The sequence below is a fragment of the Rhea pennata genome, chromosome 3 (assembly GCF_028389875.1).
Source record: "Rhea pennata isolate bPtePen1 chromosome 3, bPtePen1.pri, whole genome shotgun sequence".
NCBI classification, from domain to species: Eukaryota; Metazoa; Chordata; class Aves; order Rheiformes; family Rheidae; genus Rhea; species Rhea pennata.
Window position 1 is genome coordinate 24,117,273 of NC_084665.1, and position 20,870 is coordinate 24,138,142.

At 39.8% G+C, this 20,870-nt stretch overlaps 1 protein-coding gene across 5 annotated transcripts in view; it reads left to right on the top strand.

Moving 5' to 3' along the window:
- ESRRG (estrogen related receptor gamma) overlaps window positions 1-20,870 on the top strand; it is a 385,220-nt gene that overhangs the window by 23,467 nt on the left and 340,883 nt on the right. The window contains exons 1-2 of one of the 5 annotated variants that reach the window (XM_062571811.1): window positions 11,214-11,298; window positions 13,324-13,446. The exons of 3 other annotated variants lie outside the window; for them this stretch is intronic. In XM_062571811.1, the coding sequence (XP_062427795.1) occupies window positions 13,409-13,446 (38 nt within the window). In that variant the 5' untranslated portion in view covers window positions 11,214-11,298; window positions 13,324-13,408. Of the gene's footprint in view, window positions 1-11,140; window positions 11,299-13,323; window positions 13,447-20,870 lie in introns of those variants that run through there. One more of the 5 variants, XM_062571807.1, reaches the window with a different exon arrangement.

Consider the following 20,870-nt stretch of genomic DNA (forward strand, 5'->3'; position numbering starts at 1 on the left):
TAGGTTTTGTGTATCGTGCCTTAGATCAAGCAGTGCTGTTCCAGATTGAAGAGATCCCACCAAATTTACCCTCATCAGCCTCACGGCCCTAATATCTGTGTTGGTCCGAGGCTGTTTGTTTGGAAAGTTTGACATCTCGGGCCCTTTGGAAACTAATGCAAATAGGACAAGAGCCAGGGCACTGACCTGTACTTTAGTATAAAAAATGCCACCCCAACCATGGAGTGTGAGCCCTGTGCTTCAGCTACTGAAAACGTGGTGTGTAAACTGCCACTGAAAGCCCGACAAAGAAAATAATTGTAGACGTGCCCCGAGCATCGGAAGGGCAGATCCCGTCCGTGTTGCTGGGGTTTGTGAGCGGCGAGTGACTCGCTGAGAGTGCAGTTCTCCGATGGGAAACACATGAAACCAAACGCAAAAGGGAGTCCATGTAATCATTAACTGACTCACCTTCTGGATGTGACAAGTAATGAACCAGTCTGAACTTGCCTGGAGCTTTCTTTGGGACACTACCCCAAGGGGAACCCCTCGCACGCTCAAGTGAAGCGTTATCAAATGGGCCCTCTCTTCTCCCCAAATGCCAGCTCTTTTCTGTCTTGTCTCTAACCACCTGAGGACATCTAACTGCTGACCTCAGCATCCTAGCCAGCATTCGCATCCTGGGGCTTTAGTGCAGGATAGTAAAATCCCCAACGCAGCCTTTATACAGGAATTGCATGTGCTTTTTGTTTGCTTTTTCTTGCTAGCCTGCTCCCACGATCAGTGAAACATTTTATCTGCCCTCACTGGGATTTTCGGTTTGCAAACCTCTTTAACCAGCATTTGGCTCTTTCCACTTTCTTACTTTGATTTGGATGACTGCCTGAAGCACCTGCTAATGGCCTGAAGCGTTCAAGCCGAAATTTGCAGTTTGTGTACCACACGCACTCAGACGGTTAGTACCTGCCTTCTGGAGCACCTGCTACACGATTTGAGCTTAAGAGCCTGCTCTCTGCTTGCTGACGGGCACACTCTTCACAGCACTGTCTTTCTTCGGCTTTGTCCTGCTCTCTCGCCCTGTGCCCGGGCCTTCAAGCTAACATCAATATTGTTGTGCTTGTTCTAACACTGACGTGGAGCAGAGGGTTTCTCCAGGCACAGAGGGACTGGGCACGATGCAAATGTAAGACAGCCGTTGCAGCAGTCTGGACTATTTAACCGCAGCGCTCCAGAGTGGACTTAAAAAAAATTTTTTTTAAAGAGGGTTTTATAGGGAAATTTTGAGCCAGAGGCAGCTTTCGAAATCAACTGGAAGGTCAATGTTAGTGAGAAGTAGGACTTGAATGGAAATGCAGTATTCTGTCCAGGGGACCACATTGCTGTTGTACGGGAAAGGAGCAAAAGAAATCCTCGAGGCCTGAGGAACGTCCTTTCCCTTTTCTTGCTCCCACTGCCTATTGAAGGTCTTCTGCACACTGTTTTGTGTGGATGATCCTGATCCCTGTGCATAAGGAGGGCTGTTAGGATCAGTTCCATGCACTGCATTTCATCAGAAAATTCTCATCCCTGGCAAGGGACAATCCTAACAGAGGAACTAATAGCAGGGTTTCAGAAGTAATGTGTTCCAAGAGGGCCTTTTCTTTCCATGCTGCCTCCGTAGGCATTAGCTTTTTCCCAGAGTCCTGTTGTTTGCCTAGGATTTCATTTGCATTGACCTTCTCTTCCCAAAAAGGTGCTTGTTTTCTTTGTTAGAATGACTGCTGTTAACAGTTACAGAAGAAGTGTAAGTATTGGCTTCCTGCCTAAATAGTTACGCCTACATTACCTGCCAGTCCCTTCACCGGAAGGATCATTCTCTTCCCCACCAAGTTGTATTCCATAATTCAGTGACATCGTGCCCTCCACCTACCTCCAGGTTGATGGAAGTACCATTAGTACAACGTAAGATTTCCTTCAGGAACTACAAAGTATTTTCCTATGTTGCTGTGCTGCAAACTCATGCTCTTCCATACTAGAGACAAGTGTTCTTACACAACTGGGTATGGTACGATTTGCTTTCTCGTAGCTTTCATTTGGTTACCTCAAAATAACCCTAATTAATTTAGTGGAAAGGAGAGTTTAGCTTGCTCCCATGATGGGATTGCTCTTTGTGCAGATCTCTTGCATGCTATATTTAGGTATGTTTTTTGGAACGCCATGTGACCTGAATCAAATAACTTGTGAACTGCTAATCATGTCTTTGACACTGACTCCCTCCGTGGCTTTGGGGCATTTTTATGATTGTTTTCTTATATACAGAATGAAAGCAAAAATACTGATGTAGCTTGTGAAAGCTGTTGCCAGGGTTAACAGCAATTTAAGATGTTGTTTTAATCTAAATATCATTTTGTTATCTCTATTACTCCTATTTTTATTGTTCCTTAGGTGTTTAATTTCTGGAAATGATTCGTTACCATTTTAGCTTGTTTCATGGATGTCTGTTTCATCCTTTTAAAGGAAAGAAACAAACAAACGTCTTCCGTGTTTGTAGATGAAAATAGGGCAAAGTGGAAAAAATGCCATCATTTCCTGTCCCACACAAACTTTCTTCCTTTGTTTATTAGTTGGTCAGCCCGTGTAGAAGAAAAGCCCAAAATGTCGACCTGAACTATTTCCTGTCAAATTAACTATTTCCCTTTTTTCTGAAATTGGTTATCTGCTTGTTTGTTTTTGTTTGTTTGTTTGTTTTTTTCATGATTCTTCAAGTTATGTAGGCAGGCTTGTATCCTCTCATCATCTACTGCTCAAGGCCACTCAAGCCCTGGAGGCAGCCAGCCTAATTTTGGCTCTCAATCCAGCATGGCTCAGATTTGAAGCCTGTCATCCATTTCAAGGCATTTTCTCTTTGTTGCTCACGTCCATAAGTACTACTTTCTGTTTCTTGGCTGCTTCTGTGGGGAACTGTGATATTGGCATTTCTTTTGGCTTTACCTTTTCTGCCCTTACTGCTTAAGGCTTTTGGATGGGCGGCTGCACCCTCAGGAATTGTACAGGAGTGCAGTTTGACTGGTTGGTTAGTAGTTATTCTGACAAAGAATAGGAGAATATATGAAGTTACTTCTCATCCTTTAAAAAGTAGAGGCTGGAGAGGAAGGGAGTCCTTCGGTATTGCAAAGCAGGTTTGTGAAGTCAAATTGTGAGCACTGGCTTTTCTTTATTCTTTTTCTTTTTTGTTTTTTTTTAACTCCTTCAGAGTGGAATGAAATCCTTCTTTGGCCAAGTGTTTATTCTTTCTCTCTTTCAGTAGTATTAAAAGGCAGAATAATGCATATAACAAAAATCAGCTTTAAGGAAAAGGGCAGATAATGAAATATCTGTGAAAGACTGTACAAGGCTGTGTCTGACAGAGAAAAAGCATTCTTATATTTGAAGCTCTGAAATATAACTGCACCAGACCAGTTGGGGAAAATTTGTTTGAAGATGTATTACGTTCCACGATCAAATGGAAAAAATGGCACCTGTCATCATATTTAGAAAACAGCTGGGTAAAATGGCGAAGTGCCATAGTCTCTTTTCACATGGCCTTTAGGCTGAAACCATCCAAGCTCCAATCTCAGCAACTGGAGAAACCCTGTGCCTTTAAATGGTTACAGAAACATCTAGTTAGGGGCCAGCTCTTATTGCAGCAAAGTCTGCTTCTGATGCTCCTAATTAGCAGTTAATGGATTCTGCTTTACTTTTGCAACCAACCCAGCAGACACTCTCCTATAGTATTTTTCAGCTGTTTTTGGTAGCATTGTGCATATATCACATGCTTTCATTTGGAACATACAGAAAATATTTGAAAGAAATCTCTATCTGACACTTTCAGCACTCAAATATTTAATTTGTGCCTAATTAGGCATTTAGTAAATGTATTTTCTTTTATCTAATATCTTAAAAAAACTAATGGTTAATTGCCCTCTGATCTAGACTTTGATGCTGAGTCTCCTAAATACACACATATTGTTAATTAAAGTATTTATATACCCAAAGAGAAGCCTGGGTTTTTAAAAATTTGCAAAATGAGCTCCAATATATATTCACATAGAAAAAATGTTTTTCCAGCTGAACACAGTGCCAGGTGCATGCAAAAACTTAGATGCAACAGAGGTTAGATGGCTTTGTAGAAACTAACAATTTTTATACTTACTTTGAATTAAAAGGCAAAGGTGGGATTACATTAAAGGTTTGCAGTGGGATATGTGTGTGCATCTGTATATACATATGTATGTACACACTATATAGTATATATGCATCAGACTATGTAAGTTGTACATGTGCATTTATATCTATATTTCATAAATATATCTACATTGATTTTAATATGAATGATTCTAATATTTCCCCCTCGGGGAATAAATTTGGTGCCAATTTCTAGCAGGAATCCTAGCTTATTGATACTGCCTTTGAACCTGCTCTCTTTACTCAGGCCTCACTTCCAGTAAATGAGGTCCAACATTGGTTAGACTAAAACAGGAGGGGGAGCTCTCACTGCACTGGCCAAGGAAGGGGGTGAGTAGTTACCCAAGCCAAGGGGAAAAGGGAAGCTCCCACCTGCTTTTGTCAGAAGCAGGTGAGATGTTCTCTCCCTTTCCTTGCATTTACTGCAACCCCTTCACTAAGGTGAAGAACGAGGGTGCTCCATGCCTTGCTTATACCAGTAATAATAATAATAATAATACAAAAGGGTTTGGTTCCAACAATAAGCAATCCCAGATCATATCCATAGCTTGCAGTGAAGGAAGCACCAGTTGCAAGGGACCTAGCTTGCAAGCATATCCATAAATTCATCCTGATACAGCGCAGCACTTGCTAAGTACAAGATGTGCGCTAAACTGGTAAGATCACGTTTGTTGAAGGCAATGGGTTCCAAAATACTATCCAGAAAAACTGTGGGAACTAGTATTATTTTTACACAGACAATCCTAAAAAGAGGGGTGGGGGAGAGAAAAGGGAAAGGCTGCGTAGCCAAATCCTGTGAAGTAGCTCTCTTGGTGTGTTGAGGCAATGGTAACTTACTCTCTTTTCTAATTTTTGAAAGGGATGAGCTTGGGCTTTTTCTCCAAATTGCATAGCATTTTGGTGAAAGAGCAGCCCAGCTGTGTAGGGGGTGGAAGAGCTAGTCACTCCTCTGCACCTCCATAGCCCCTCTGCGCATTGTAGGTGTCAAGAAAAGGAAAGAGAAACGTATTAGCTCAGCAATAACAGCCCTACCTCCTTCCCGTGGGAGGTCCTTGCTGTTGGTTCACCTCCACAGGCTTGGCAGCAAGGGGAGGTTCAGCCACTGAGCCTCTCCAGAGAGCAGTGGTGGAAGGTGAAGAGGCAGCTGTGATGCTCTGAATCCATTTCTCTCTCACGCTGCTCCAGGACGGTGCAGCAATGAACCCCTTGCTTGAAGAAGGGCTGTGGTTAAGCCTCTCTGAAATTATTTCTTATTTGCTCACTTGTAATCAGCTGAAGATACTCTGACATGCTCAGATGTGCTGTTATTTTTCCATTAAGGAATAACATGAAGACGAAGAAATTCCAGTACTAACGTTTTTCTTTCTTTCTTTCTTTTCTGAAAAAGAGAACAGTCTCCCCTTGAGTCTGGTAAATGCTCTGCTTTCTCCCAAAGCTTCTACAGAGATAAAGTCCATCTTTGGTCAGTGTCATCCTCATATAGTATAAACTCAATCCAGACTGCAGGATTAGCTTCCTTCCAACCTGTATCTGAGGTGTGGGTCAAAATATGTAGCTTAGAGCTGCATTTCTAGTCCCCGCACCAGAGCGGTGAAAGCAGCCAGTACCCTGAGAATTGCATCAACCAGAGCTCTGCGATCACTTCTGCCCTCCCTAATTTCATCTCTCCATGGTTTATGCCAGGACAGCGTGAACTAAGCTTTGCAGTAGGTGAAGTTATCAGGGAGTACTTCATCCACAAAAGTAAGGCTCCTTCCAGCACAGATAGCTAGTTTGAATTGCTGGAAGGTCAGTGGGGGAGGTTCCACATAAAAGCTGGACTGTGATGTTGGCAAACAAGGCAGATTTGGAATTTTTGAGACCTTTTCTTTTCCTTCTTTTTAAGCATATGAAATGCAGGAGACCTCTAAATAGGGCATATTTTTTAGATTGCAGATTCAAAGATATAGTATCATAGTGTGACAGCAAATTAAAATTCTTACTTTTTTTTTTTTTTTTTTTTTTTTTTTTTTTACTATTGTAACTCATAGTGGAAAGTTACTGTTGTAACCCATAGTGGAAATTCTACTGTTACCATTAAATTAAACTCCATTGGTTGCTCTCATTTAGATGAACCTTTTTGGAAGTTCTTTTTTTAAAGCTAGTGGATTGGACTTCTAATTTTAACTCTTATGGCCTATAATTAGAAATGTTTCCAAACTTGTTTACAAACACCTGCACTTGACAGCGTATCTGCAATTTTAGAAGGATTCTCTTGTCACCTCCAGTGGGGGTTGAGAGAGTATCTGAGTTCTTTGTGTGTGTACAGTTAGTTCCAGAACACTGGAGCAAAAGTGCATTTTTAAAAAAGATTACAGCTATGCAATGATTTGAGAGGGGGTAGCGTGCACTGAATCAAGCAACAGGCCTTACTGAGTAGCTGTAGATTATTTCGAAGTCAGAAGCATTGTTGGTTAGTGGTCATTTGGAACAAGACTCAAATTAAACTGGCACCCAGAGAAGGAATTCCAGTAGCTAATTTTAGCACTTTGGTCTTTCCATATCGGAGAAAATGGTTTACAGGTTTACTCTGAAGATACTACTTTCTTGCCAGCAGTCCTCCAACAAGTTATTCAGAAAGAGTTTAAATTCTAAAGTGTTGAGTTGTTTCACTGAAGTTAGAAATAAGTAGCTGAACACCTAGTGAAATAAGAGAGCATGATGCCTTTTGATCTTGAGTGGGATATGTGTTATACAAGTCTGTATGCAAATTTTTGCATGCAGGTGAATTATTAGGTGAATATCATACTGTGTTACTCAACAGTCATGTACATAATTACTTACATTGACTTTAAATCTCAGAAGTAATCGGAAGACTTTATTAAAAAAAAGGTTTTGACTCCTCCTTTCCTCCAAGAAATCCTCTTCTTTAAACCTGATTTTTAGCTGCTTAACATAGGCTAACAATGTTGCTTATTAATTTCTAATATAATAGGAAATACTAGCCTCACTAAAAATGTATACTGCATGGGAGGGCATCAGAAAAAAACCTGAATATGTTTCAAGGGTATAGCCAAACCAGTGGTAAGCAAACTTAAGCACTAGTGGCATAAGGTGTCCTATTGATTGCTTTATGCTCCTGTTGTTACTAATTAGTGTGAAAAACTCCTGTTAATTAGACCAGCCTCTTTGGCTGTTGTGTCCTCTACTGGGACCATGGTCAACCTTAAAAGAACTCCAAATATGAGGGAGGAGAAGGAGGCCACGGAACAAAATCTTTTTTATGTTCTGTGGTGTTCTGCTTTCCAAAAAGCAAAGAGCTGGATCCAAACTAGAAGGTCTGTGTTAATGTCAGAGAGCTGTGTCCTCAAAGGTGCTTATTCTCCATTAATTTCACTGAGAGCTGGTATCAGAAGAATTGGGCACCTAAATACCTTTGTTTATGTGTGTCCTTTGAAGTTAAACCAGTCCACAGCCTGAATTTCATACTTGGCTCTTCTGCAAAGCACACAGCACATAGTCAGTGTGGATCTGTTCCAAAGCAATTGCTTACAAGTAAACAAATAAACAGTTAAGTAGAGCTTTTTGAGTAAAACATAGAGGTCCAAAGAATTATTTTTATTTCTGACTCCTAAAACAATTATAACTGTTTTTCTACTTCCCTTTAAATTACTATGATTTCAAGAAACATTCACTTTCTATGGCAAACAAGATTTTTTTTTTTAAATTACTTTTTAAACAAATAGGCTAGCCAAAATTATTACTTAAGTAGTCCACAGCATAAATTCTTAGCAAGTATGAATGCAAATAATAATCATGTTGCAACTGTGTTAGGCTGGAAGCATGTTTGAAAAAAGCTTGAAACATGGTTTACAAGCCTTAATGTTGTCATGGTCACAGTTGATCAGGGTTAGAAATAGCTGATGCTTTAGAAATTTCTCGTGATACAAATACAGCCATAGAAGTTAGACTTGAGAAGAATTTAATGCCACTTCTTCCTTAACTAAAAACTTACATTTTATTGTGTTTTCTGCCCGGAGAAAATAGAGCACTTTCCAAATTGATGTACTGAGGGAAATGTAGCTTCATGCCAGTGTTATCAGTTTTCCTCTATTTTTGTTTGCTGGTGTCAGCTCTATGCCCACTTTCCTAAGTGTTAATATGTAGAAATGTTTCCAAAAGGTTAAGGGAGGCTAGAAAACAAGAACTGCGCAAGTGTGGAAAAATCCATCTATCCAGTAAAGCTCTCCAAAATATGCAAAAACTTCAGGAGATCTTTGATGCAAGAAATCTAGAATAACTATAAAGTTATTGACAAGCTTTCTCAGATTTATCTGCTAAAAAAGGAAGACCTCTGTGGAATATTTATGTAGTTGTCTTTGGTGTGAAGCTTTGGTTGGAGCGTAGTGTGTGTGCATGTTGGCTCTGAGGATAATCTTCCTGTCTGCTGCAGGGAGACAGCATACAAAAATCTCTTTTGTGGTATGTTTAAAGGGATAAAATGCTCCTAAGAGAGTGGTAGTTAATTGGAGGAGTTGTGGAAAGGAAGAAAAAGTGCTTCAGAGCTCTGTGTTGGTTCTTCTCGTAGTAACTCTCATTCCATGTAAAATGGGTTCTCTGCTCAAAGTAGCATTTGGAGTAATTGAATAGCTTGAGTCACATGTGCATGATATACTAGTGTGATTCAAAGAACTGAATTCGTATCCAGGTACCTGGAAAGGGGAGGGGGAAGCTGTGGGAGGCAATATCTGGTTGTGGTTAGAAATCAAACATGGACATACGGTGACTGCTCGTGTATTGCCAAAAGGTATTAATGTAGATTCCCAGTCCGTGAAGTCCGAGGATCTAAGTTACAGCTGCATTCTTGAGCTGGAACATGCAAATCCACGAGGTGCAGGTCCTTTACCCACTACTATGTATTTACAGACCAGTTCTTAAAAGTCTGTAAATAGATGTAAAACACGCCTTTTCTATAGAAGTAGCAAAGGTAAAGAGGACTGCGACTAGTACTGCAGCCTGTTGTGAGTAATCAGTAGCCTAAAGTTTTGCAGCTCTGTATTTTATTACTGCTGAATATCTTTATTTACTCAGCTGTTTGATATTTCTGAAGTAATCTTGTTCCATAAAAATGCATATTTTTCCTCCCTAAAGTGACTATTTACATGCCAGTTATACACCAAATGAAGAAACAACAAATGTGTAGGAACTGACATTACCCCAGTATAACCTGCCTTGGTTTAGGGGATAGTTAATGATAAATTTATTTTCGTGACCTGTCTGCAGAATACTTGTATCCTAATTAGGTCCTATTTTGAGGGCAAAGCATGTGAGTTTTTAAGAAAACTTTTTAGGATGGGAAGGGCAAGGGGACTTTTGTCCCTAGTGAGCATGAACCCCAGCTACTTCACATAACATCACCTAAATGTGTAAGTGCATTATTTTGAGTAGCAAAATTAATATTTTGGCACAAGCGTAGGTACTTAGTGGATTGGCCCACAGTGGTAGTCATAGCCAAGTAAAGGGGCTCAAGGGGGGAGAAACAAAACTGACTTGAAGCATAGTCATAGGTTTTAACTTTATATAATGTCTTTCGCAATATAGAAGAAAATTACCTTTAGGACGGGCCGCCAGACCTGTTATGTAAGTAATCCAGCCATTGAGCTGGTTGGTATCTCTCTTTTCACTTGAACTTTTCTGCGATGCAAGTCTCAAAGGAGCGAGTGCTTAGTGCAGTCTCTGCCGTGGCTCCTTGGTAAGTCATTGAAGTCTATCTTTCTGTACAGTTACTTTCCAAACTAGTGAACAAAAATAAGTAAATTTTTCATAGAGTGCTTTTAAAGAGAGCTGCTAATCATTTTTTCTTATTATTTTATGCCCTGTGATTTTTACACCACCCCCACCAGCTGGTTAATCATGCAAAAGCTGAACACTTCATTAGCCAGAACATGTTTGCCCATGGGCATTTCTGTAGTAAATTAGTTCTTTCTATTTATACAGGTAAGTCATGGCCAAAAGTCTTTAAGGTGCCAAAGGTAAGGGTTGGAATTAATTCTTTTTCTGAGTTTTCAAGAGAACGAGTTTTAACTTTAAGCACTGATGATTTGAAATTACTTTTGAATTAAAGATAGCATGGATAAGAGATCATTCTCACTGGTCCAAAAATACGTCACATCTTTCTGTATCTCTAATGTGGCCTTACTAGCACAGCCTCCGCATAAAAGTAATAATAATAATAATAAAAAAATCAAACGTACGCTCCCCCCTTATATATACAGTGTGTGTTACTCCATACACATTCTTGCTTGTTTGAGTGGCACGTAGAGTATTGACCAGCGTTCTTCCTTTCTTACTCTGTGCCTTTTAAACTATTAATTGAAAATATGTGGTTTCTAGATGCCTTTTTCCCTCAAATCAAATGGTACCCTCTGAAAGCCTACTTTAGCTCGACAATGAATATAGCTTTCAGGCTTTGGCCATCACAATATTGTTTGAATGCCACCATTTCCTGCAATCAATGTAATTTTATATCTCCTTGGAATAGAAAGTCAAGATGGTGATTGCCTTAATTTAACTCAGTGTTGTATTCATTAAGGAGCTGATACTGAATTCCTTTCAGATCAAAGTCTGTCTTGATTTCAGTGGAACCTTTTGGTGCACAAGGTGTGTGGTATCCTTCTAAAATGTTGTCATTGTGACTAGTGAATAAAAACTAAATGTGTTGCTAAATTTAGGCTGGTGCTCATGTCAGCTTCCTTTTCTAAACGACGGTAAGTGCATTCCATAAATAGTATGCCTCTTATGTTGTCATATCTCTTTTGGCTTGCTTTGCAGTATTTTACAGGATATTTGCAAATGAATTTTGTGTTCAGTAGGCAGGGGATGAAAATAACACTACTCATTGGGACTCCATTAACTCGCAGCTAATGAGGAACCATTTCAAGGGCTGGACGAGTATAATTCAGTTTAGGTTGTGTTCCAGGCTGCTCCGCTCCTGCTCCGACTCATCCTGTGCCATGCTCGTGCTATGGTCTGGAGGGATAAAACCCAGCACTGCAACTCGGGAAACACAGCTTTCACTCCTGCGTGGACTTTTGTCAGTTATGTTTTTGGTGCTTCGGTTTCCCTTCTTCCTGTAAGGTAGGAGAGAAGAGTGAGTGTGTGTGTATGCGTGTGTGTGGAGATAGGTGACAGTGATCTTGACCTACATAGTAAAGTGTTTTGAGATCTAATGAAATACTATAAAACACTATACTTGTGGTGATAGCATTATTACTTGTAGAAAAGGGTACTACATGATGACAGTAAAGGTGGTCCAGTCTGGCCCTTAATTAATTTTATTTTCAAAATCTATATTAGTGACTGTCATGAGGGCACCTGGGCACTTTACATCAATAAAATAATCAATTTAAAAATGCGTAGACCAGAACTCTCCGTTCACTAACAAAATTCCTGTTCCCTGGTATGACTAAAGGTCAGTCCAAGGCTGGCCAAACAAATAGGACTTGCGTTTTTGTGCCTTGGAGCTTGCCAGACGTAGGCTCTGGCGGAACACCACGGGGAGCAGCTTCCAGATGCCCACGTTCCCTGCTACGACATCCCGCTGCTGGCCGGCCACACAGTAACCCGCTTAAAACCTCAGATGATAGACTTCAGGACCTAGCTGGAGAAGGGCTTCCTCGGAGCCCAGTCCCAATTACAAATGCAACTTTGCCACTTACAACCAGCCCATTGAAATGCAAGAAATAGGTACTCGGTGTAGCTGGGCTGCTGGAATAGGGAGATAAAGACCTTGTTCCAAGGAGCAGGTTAAAGGGCTCTTAACTGAAGAAACTTTATTGATGATAAATGTTACATTAAGCAAGCTTAGCAAATTCTCTAGGAATAGAATGCTTCCCAATTTTTTGAACATGTGTGTTGTGTTAATATTTTATGATACTTGTGCATTAAGGGCTAGTTTGTACGATCTTTAAATGGGTTTGGACTGCTGAAATTGCCTTTAAAAACAATATTGGTCACTGCTAATTAGCTAAGTTCCCAATATCACTTATCATACTGGTGATATAAAATAAATCATTTTCTTTTTTTCAGGCTTTAAATGTATACATTCTTACAAAGGTTTATTTATTTGTATTAGTTTCTCTGGGGCAATAATCATACTTTAATATATTTCTAATGTGCCAAGAATACTGGAATTTGAAATTCTTGGATGCCACTGTAATTTTTATATGTAAAATAGTAATATATTTTGATGTCTTGAAATCCATTTGAACTCAAGCTGAGCTTAAAAATCCAAGATCTGATTCAGGAGAATTCAGTCCCATCTGGCCGGTGGGTAGCAGGTGTGCACAAGCACGTGTGTGTATGTGCGTGCATGTGTAGCGAGGGAAAGAGCTGGTTGCAGGGAATGAAACATTTTGCTTCCTTGTAAAGCTTTAATTCCAGTTTAAGGCTGTGGTTTGAGGCTCTCTGGCTGCAGTTTAAGTTCCTGCACAATTACCAATATCTATCGCCGCTCTCTGTTTCTGGGCAGCATAATGGTGTTGGTGAATAGCAGAAACAAGTAAGCGTACAGCCTTATGAAGAAATACGAATTCGAATTTGTCAGATTTTGATTTGGTTTCTGATTATACGCAGGACTGTGTGGGAGAACGTGAAGTTTTACAAATTGAAATATGCATGTTTCTCAAAGAGCGAATGAGGAAGGTTTCCTCCTGGCTTTCGGCATCAAGGTCTTTTTGAGAGTCGGTGTGCTATCCCAAAGCAACATAGTGAAAGTTTCCTCTCTTGATTTTTATAAAAGTACAGAAAATATATCATTTCCATTTTCAGTAGGTATGCTCTATATTTTTTGTATTACTGTGATTAGAAAATGAAAGAGTTTTTTTTCTTAATCGTTAGAAGTACTTTTAGCAACCTATTGGTTACTTCAGGCAACTCTACCAGTCCCACTTGGTCTCTTTGGAAACTTGCTCCAGACATTCTCATTTTCTTCTTTCTGCATCCCTTTCTTCATCTTTTGATCAGACGCTGTCAGTTACCTCTCTGCCTCTGCCTGTGAGCTTTACACTTGGGAGTTTTAAGAGCCTGCTCCTCCATGACTTTTGGCATTAGCTACCGAGTCAGTTCTGTCTTTTTACAACCCCCTCAACTCTCTCTTTTCAGACTTTTCAATATTTCCTGTTCCTTTTGATCGTCTTTGCAACTATACAGCATCACACTGGAAAATCTTTCTGCACGTCTGTTTTTTATGGGAGTTGGCATGCAAAGCATTACTCAAGGAAATAAGTAAGCAAACCATTTCTTTTATGGTTTTTAAGTTCACACTGCTACAGTAGATGACACTTTTTTACTGTATTTCACACAGTTTTCATGGTGAACTGGCTTATGTTTCTAACATATACATATTTCTAACATAGCGGAGCTGGTGCTGTGTTGCGAAGAGAAGTCTATCTGGTTTGACAGACGAAATGATAAGCGTTGCTCTGGACATCACTGTAAAGACTTTTCCTTTTGTTTGTTTACTTGATGAAGTTAAATAGAAGAGGTCATCCCCTTTGACAGAGCAGATTCTTTTTTTCTAGCAATAGGGCTTTGCATGAAAACATTTTTTATTAAGCAAGTCATCCATACTGCACCGTAGGCTGTTTGAGTGTAACAGTATGTTACAGTCTGCAAAGTTAATGCAGTTAATATTCAACTGAACTTTTGGGGGGTTGCTAATCCCTTAGGCAGGCTTAGCAGAAAGGGCAAACATATTTATAGCACTTTGAATCAGACTGCAGTGAACAAGTAACAGTATGTGTTATACCATGCAAATGTTACACAATTTCAGGAGAGTTCAGTGCATAATCATCTTTTAATAGTACTTAAGTTGGTGAAATTTCTCATCTATAAGCAACAGAATTGTTGGTTCAGTGGACAGCAGGTCTGTTAAAATGGGACTCTGAAAGGTCTTGAGATTCCTTTTCTGGTGATAAATTCTGCAAGTTCTGAACAGATTTATGGGCTGTTTAATCAGGAGTTAACTGTATTCTTTAAGCTCTGTCATTTGTATTATTCCCTAATAGGATTTCTCTGGACTTTGTCACATATCTGACTATGACCAAGTGCATGCAGTGTTGTCAGTAGCCTGTTCTGTATAGACCATGGTATCTGCCCGTCTCTGCAGAAGTAGGAAGATTTTTCCTGAATGATCTTTACTGCAGCATGGAAGCGTGACGCTGGGTAGGGTTCGCTTGGGTTAGTGCTCTATGCACGTCCAGGAAAGAAAATAAGCATTAAGTTGCAACTTGCAGGCAGAGCACAGAGAAGCTGAAGGAATCGGGCTGAGAATATCTAAAAAGGTGGGTAATGTTTCCATGAGGCAGAAAGTCTCCATATTTATGTCAATGACAAAACTTGCATTAGGTGCAAGGTAATATGGAAAAGCACATTAAGGCCCTGTAATGCTACCAACCAGTCACAGAAGAAGAAAAAAGTCTAGAAGTTTCCACAGAGACTGAATAAATGTAGAGCTTTTAGTCCACTAAATAAGAGGTCTGCCAACTGGTAGTAAGCAAAAAGTTATTCTTATTTTTTTATTATTATTTTTAGAGAGAGACAGATTTATATAGCTGCTAACAGACATAGTCTATAAGGTAGATTTTTAAGGTGGGCTGCTGGTGCCGGAGAAGCATAGGCCTAAGAAAGTAGGCATTCTATTCTAATTACGGATTTTTGATATTCACTACTACCTCCATTTTTCTATAGGTATTATATGTTAGAATGACTGACCCCAACACAGAACTTGACCTCAAAGGGGGCTCAAATGCTGGAATTTGTGCATGTACTCAAGTCATTTATGGATTTGCCGCCTCACCTGCACTCACTTCTTTGCTTTCTCTCTTGTTCTTTGCAAACCACATTGGCCACTCATAGTCCTTCAGGCAGAATAACTGATGTTTCAGAATTGTTAGGAAAAATAAAAGTATGTCGATAGGAGATTTTTGATCTTTTTCTATATTAATTGTTTAGTTAAAAATAAAATGACTGAATACTAAATTAAACTAATAGTATATATGGGAGTTGTTTATATTTGAAATACCATGAAGAACTCCTAACTTTTTTAAATGCAAACATTCAAATTCCAGAACATATTAAAATAGAGGTAAAAAATGTCTCCTAATAAAGGAAGGAAACTAGAAGAAAACTTAGGCTAGTCAGTTAAAGTACAGTAGGTCTGTAACTAATGCACACAAGTGATGTGGCCGACACTGGTGTGGGGCTTCTTTGATTCCTCAGCCCAAATGCCCCCAGCTTACAGCTAGGTCAACCTCCACGCAAATCCGAAGCAAGAGTCAGCCTTATGCCTCTATATCTGTAATCAGACTCCATCACACTTCTGTCACTTTATTAAATATTAAATACAGACATGCAAAGTAAGTGCCTAACTTCACAGAGTAAATGTATACTGAATCTTGGCTATATATCCTGCGGCCATCTTGGAGCTTAGAAATAAATGAAACCATCTGCAGTTTTCTTGGGGAAAGAAAGAGTTAACACTCCAGTGATGTTAACTGTGATAAAAGGTATGTGTGTGTTCCTGCGCTGTGCTATATACATTTATGAGCTCTTTTTATAGCAGCATTCCCAGCAGCATTCCCAGGAGCAGCCCAGGTCCAATCAGGATTGGTATGCCATTGTGCTAGGTGTTGTTCTAATTCATGTGTAAATGTGGGGTGGTTGCTGCCCTGAGGATATCGCAGTGAAATTACAAACAGTATAAAAAATAGTAGGAGGTGTTGAGGAGAAGGAGGGCAGCTGCAGCAAGACGCACTTGTCTTGTTAGCCACGCTATACATTCAGCTTGATTCTAGATGATGGACATTTCATTTATTTATAACTCTGCTCTCTTCAAAAAAATTAGCCTCATTGACATTAATTTGTGTCTTAGCTATTTAAATAGAAATGTAGAAAGAATGAAATGAATCGCTCCTCAAATCCTTCTAACTACATATTTTGTCTCTAGCAATGACCAACCCCAGATGCCTCCAAGAAAGTTAAGAGCCTCAGAATGAGCAGACATGGGATAATCTTCTCTCTACGTGGGGTCTCATCCTAATCTTTTGTTACTTTGGATTAATTTAAGCTTTGAAGCATAAGCTTTAAAACTTCTTTATTGTTCCCCCTCCTCCACCTTCTACCTTGTTCAATGTACGAAATATTCCCGTGAGCTTCTGATCTGAGCTCTTGGGGTAATCCCACCTGCTCCTTGGTATGCTGACAAGCCGTGCAGACTGAGAACCATGCCACCGTGGTTGCTAGTTTCCTCTGACTCTGGCCAGAAGACGCTGGTAGATCCTTTTCCGTAGGGAGGTGGGAGAAGGCAGAAGTACAATGATCTGCTATGGCCTGCACGTTTCCATGTCACTGTATGGCAAAGCTGAGGAGCTGCAGCTGGATTTCTCCAGTTTCTTTTAATTTTTTTAGTGGCTAATTTGCAGTAGAGCACAATAGGAGATGAGCATAAATAAATCTGGGAACCTCTGTATTAATTTCTTTCGCTAGCTGTGTACATACGAGCAGCTTGCCATTTGCATATGTGAATCTTGTCATAACAATTTCAGGAAGTGATTTGTTAATAATCAAGTTCTCAGAACAGCTCTAAATCAGTAATTGATGTAGGTCTAGATAAAGCAAGCCTTCCGCCTGCCTATTTTGTGGAGCATTTTTGGCAAGTTTCAAGCTAGCGTGAAAACTAGCCATCAGAATAAAATTTAGGACAGCTGGGATGCTTTGCAGTGAAGACTTTTGGCTCCACAGTTCAAATAATCACAATAGCAGCTCAATTTAGCCTTTGGCTGGAAAGGTTTGGCAGGGCACAATGAAAAATAATTATTTCATGGCCTGCTTATTTGTCCCTTAACAAATAAACTCTCCGACCTATGCAGGCTTATGTAAATATGCAGCCGTATGTGGGGTTGTAGAACACTGTAGTATCCCTATTTGGAAATATGCTTTATTTCCCCCTCATGTTGCAAACTTTTTTAGAGTTCTCTTTGGGGACCGAAGAGAGGGGTAGGAGAGATGAGACACAGAGCCCCTGGCAGGCAGGCACAGAATCTAAAAAGCCATCAAACACAGTCGTCTTTCTGCGAACACATCCATTAGTATGCAGTGTTTTCACTGTTGTAATAATAAGAGCAATCATGATACGAACAAGTCCGTCTCTTCACAGCCTTCCCACGCGGGATGGAGAATGACAGCTCCTAAAGCATTTGGATATTTGCCTGAACGTACGCTGCTTAGCTAACCACGGTTAAACTTTCTCTCCATCCGTAAGGCTTCCCAGATCGCCTCTTCAGTTGGTTTAGCAGCAGCTCAAAATGCGAGACTTGAGATGGGGGACAGAAAAGCTTAGCAAAATGCTTTGTGTGTGCGTTTTTGTGGGGGAAAGTTTTATTATGCTTGATGATGGAGAGACATACCACATGGCTTTCTGTTCCTATTTTTCTAATATTTGCACTTTTTGTTGAACTGGCAGCAGCCAGTCCATAATGCTGTGTTTCTATATCCCACTCTAGAGGGGGAAAAATACACAGAAGAATACAGACTGATGTGTTTTTCTTCTGATACCTCCACTTTTGTTCTCAGATAGTGAAGGAAGCCTTTTTCCCAATGATCTGAAAGATCTCCTTAGGACAGCTGCATATACACACTCAGGCAGGCGCACATGCATGCGCACACACTCATGCACACACACAAACACACACATTCCTCACTAAGATGGTTATGATCTGTTTTTAATAGTGGCAGTTCTTCTCAAAGTGTCATTTTAAAAAAAATCAGCAGTCATGTCATGCATCAGGATGAATTTCTAAATGTAAATGAGATTCTCGCAGTAATTTATTTACATTTGTTTTCAGCACAACAAATGAGACATCACGTAGCTTCATAATTTCCCATGACCGAGTCACCAGCATGAGGTGTGTAATTTACCCTGATTTAAGATGCTTATCTAGAGATTCTTGCAACAGTACCTGGTGGGGTTTTTTTTAATAGTACTTTTTGCTGGCTTTTAACCCATCCACTTCACCTCCTTCTTTGCTTTTCCGTTGAGAAAGAATTACAAATGTGTCCGCTTCTTGAGACCTTTTTGCAGTACAACTGAGAGAGGGATGGCTTTGTTACCTTGTTTTGTATATAATGCATTTTCTCTGCATTCCTTTCCTTCTCATTCTGGTAAAGTTCGTAGGAGGCTTCTGGTAGGCAGAATGAACATATCTTGATTTATAATCTGATGATGCAGGAAGGAAAAAGTTGATTGTGAACATGTCTGACAGAAAAATGATTCTCCAGACATGAAGCATGAATTGGAAGTGTCTTGCTGTTGTTGGCTCCCCCCTTTTTCAGCTAAAATGCTAAATCCTAGGCCTGCTTTTTGCTCCACTGCTTACTTAGAGAATCTTTGATCTTCCTGTGGCTGAAGTGATACTTTCATTGAGAGTGAATGTAAACCTAAATTTTGAAATAATGTGAATGCAGTCATGTTACACAGAAATCATTACTTTTAAACTTATAGTTGGAACATTTAGATATCTAACTACTTGCTTGAGTATTTCAAGTAGGTAGATGATTAAAAGTGCAATGTACCATGCATACGATTTTGTACCTCTTATCTTGCAGGCTCAGTTAAGGCTTGGCTAAAAATCAGTGCGATAGTATTTGTTATTTTACAGGGTAACAGCGCAGGAGAACTGTGAGACTCAGGTGAAAGAAGCTGGTAGTTCAGTAATCATACAAAATGCTACATTACATAATTATGCTCTAGCAATATTTTGCAGTGTTAGTGTGCAAAAATACCACACATCTTTGTAGAGGTAAGCATATGAACGTTAAACATATATGGTTGCTTTTTTCTCATTGAAAAGCATGAAGTTTCTTTGTGTTCATTCCCAAAGCAAAATTCAATGTCTTCCTTTAACCTGAATAAGAGGTTGTCAATAAGAATAGATTTGAACTGGTTTTTAATGTGCGTTGTACACTAGGACCCCGTTCAGATTCAGCTTTTAGTCTGCTAGTGATTTCCTTTGCATTGCATGAGTCTAGCACCAAATTATGCTGATGGCCATTCTCTTACCAAATTATTTACAGAACTGCTGTTAAATTATATAAATCTTCCAGACAAGCATAGCTCTGGGCAAATTACTTCATCCAAGTTATCTTTCATAGCATACTTAAAAGCAAAAGCTTACGGGAGCAACATGAATGTTATTTTGGTATGTGCTTATGGATATGTAGAAACAGCACCCTTTTTAGAAATAGCTGGTTCTCTATCTGAGGAAAAAGAAGAAACAGTGGTAAGAAAATTACTGATGTCTTTGTTGAAGACACAGAACTATGTCAGCTTGAAGAAAAGTTTCACATTATAGAAGTACCTTGATAAGGCCAACTGTAAGATTACAGTTTCTGCATGCTATGATCTCATTCAAGATCTTGGGACATAGGGTTTTTTTTTTCCCTTAGACTTAGGGCTACGTGCTTCTGGGCACTTGTAAGATCCAGCACTTGACAATTGCACATCAGTGCACGCACATCAGCTGGCTTCACTAGTTGCCTTTCAGATCCTGGCCCCTGATGCAGGCATGCTGGCCACTTTTACAAGGAGTGTGGTGGAAGTATGTTTGCATATCTGAAAGCAATATAGTCTTTTACTGTATTACACCAATCTAGGAAGACTGAGCTACTGCATGGTTGTCAGATTTATAAAAAGAACAGAAATGGTAAAACAGCCTTAACTCCCTTTTATAACTGGCATTCTTTCAAACTCTGTTCCAACATTTGGACATACAGTCAGGGTAGAACATCTATATTTGGGTTTATGTGTAATAATCATACCTATTGGTGCACGTAGAAGAGCATTGGTGTAGATCACTGTTGAAGGACTCGATGCAATGCTTATGTTTAGCTGAGTGGTTTTTATCATCACCTTTATTTAGTTAAAAAAATTTTTTTTGTATTTTTCTAATATGTGACTTTGACATGTTTACACTGTGAAACAAGAATGCCTTTCCAGCTTCTGCATGCTTGTGTGCTTTTGGTTTGATGAATATAAAAATTCAGGTTTTAAACTGGTTCTCAGGCATAATTTCTTCTGGGAAAATAGGTGCTTAAAATCTCTGTTTTCCAGACATTTGTCTGTCTGTATCTTTAGGGTAAAACTCAGCCATGTGCAGACAGTGTAGTTGGAACATACAGACTTGAATGGGACTTCTGCACTGAGGACCCAGATGTTGAAAACCTTGTATGTGAGAACAAGGACAAGAGGCTCAAAAATGCAGGAGAGCTAAAGGTCTTTGCAAATTTAAGGTCAAACTGAACCTTCTCTAATGGTCAACACTTTGTTAATTTCCATCCAGTCTTGGGCCATGTTTGTTGTATGAGGACCGCAGAGATCCTTGGGGAAGACCTGAGGAGGCCGCTCAGCAGCCCTTCTGGGTGGCTTCAATCCATGTGAATGAGAGGTGTAGTTTGGGAAAAACAGGGATTGGAAAGGAGTAAGTTTGGAGCTTTTATCTGACCGCACTTTATGAAGCAAGCTTCTCACAGCATCATCTGCAACGTGGAGAATGTAACAGGCCAGAATTGCTCCTCCTACCCCTTTGCTGAACTGCTGCATTTCATTATGTTGTTTGAAGATCTTTTGACTGGCACAACGTGAATGTGAAGGT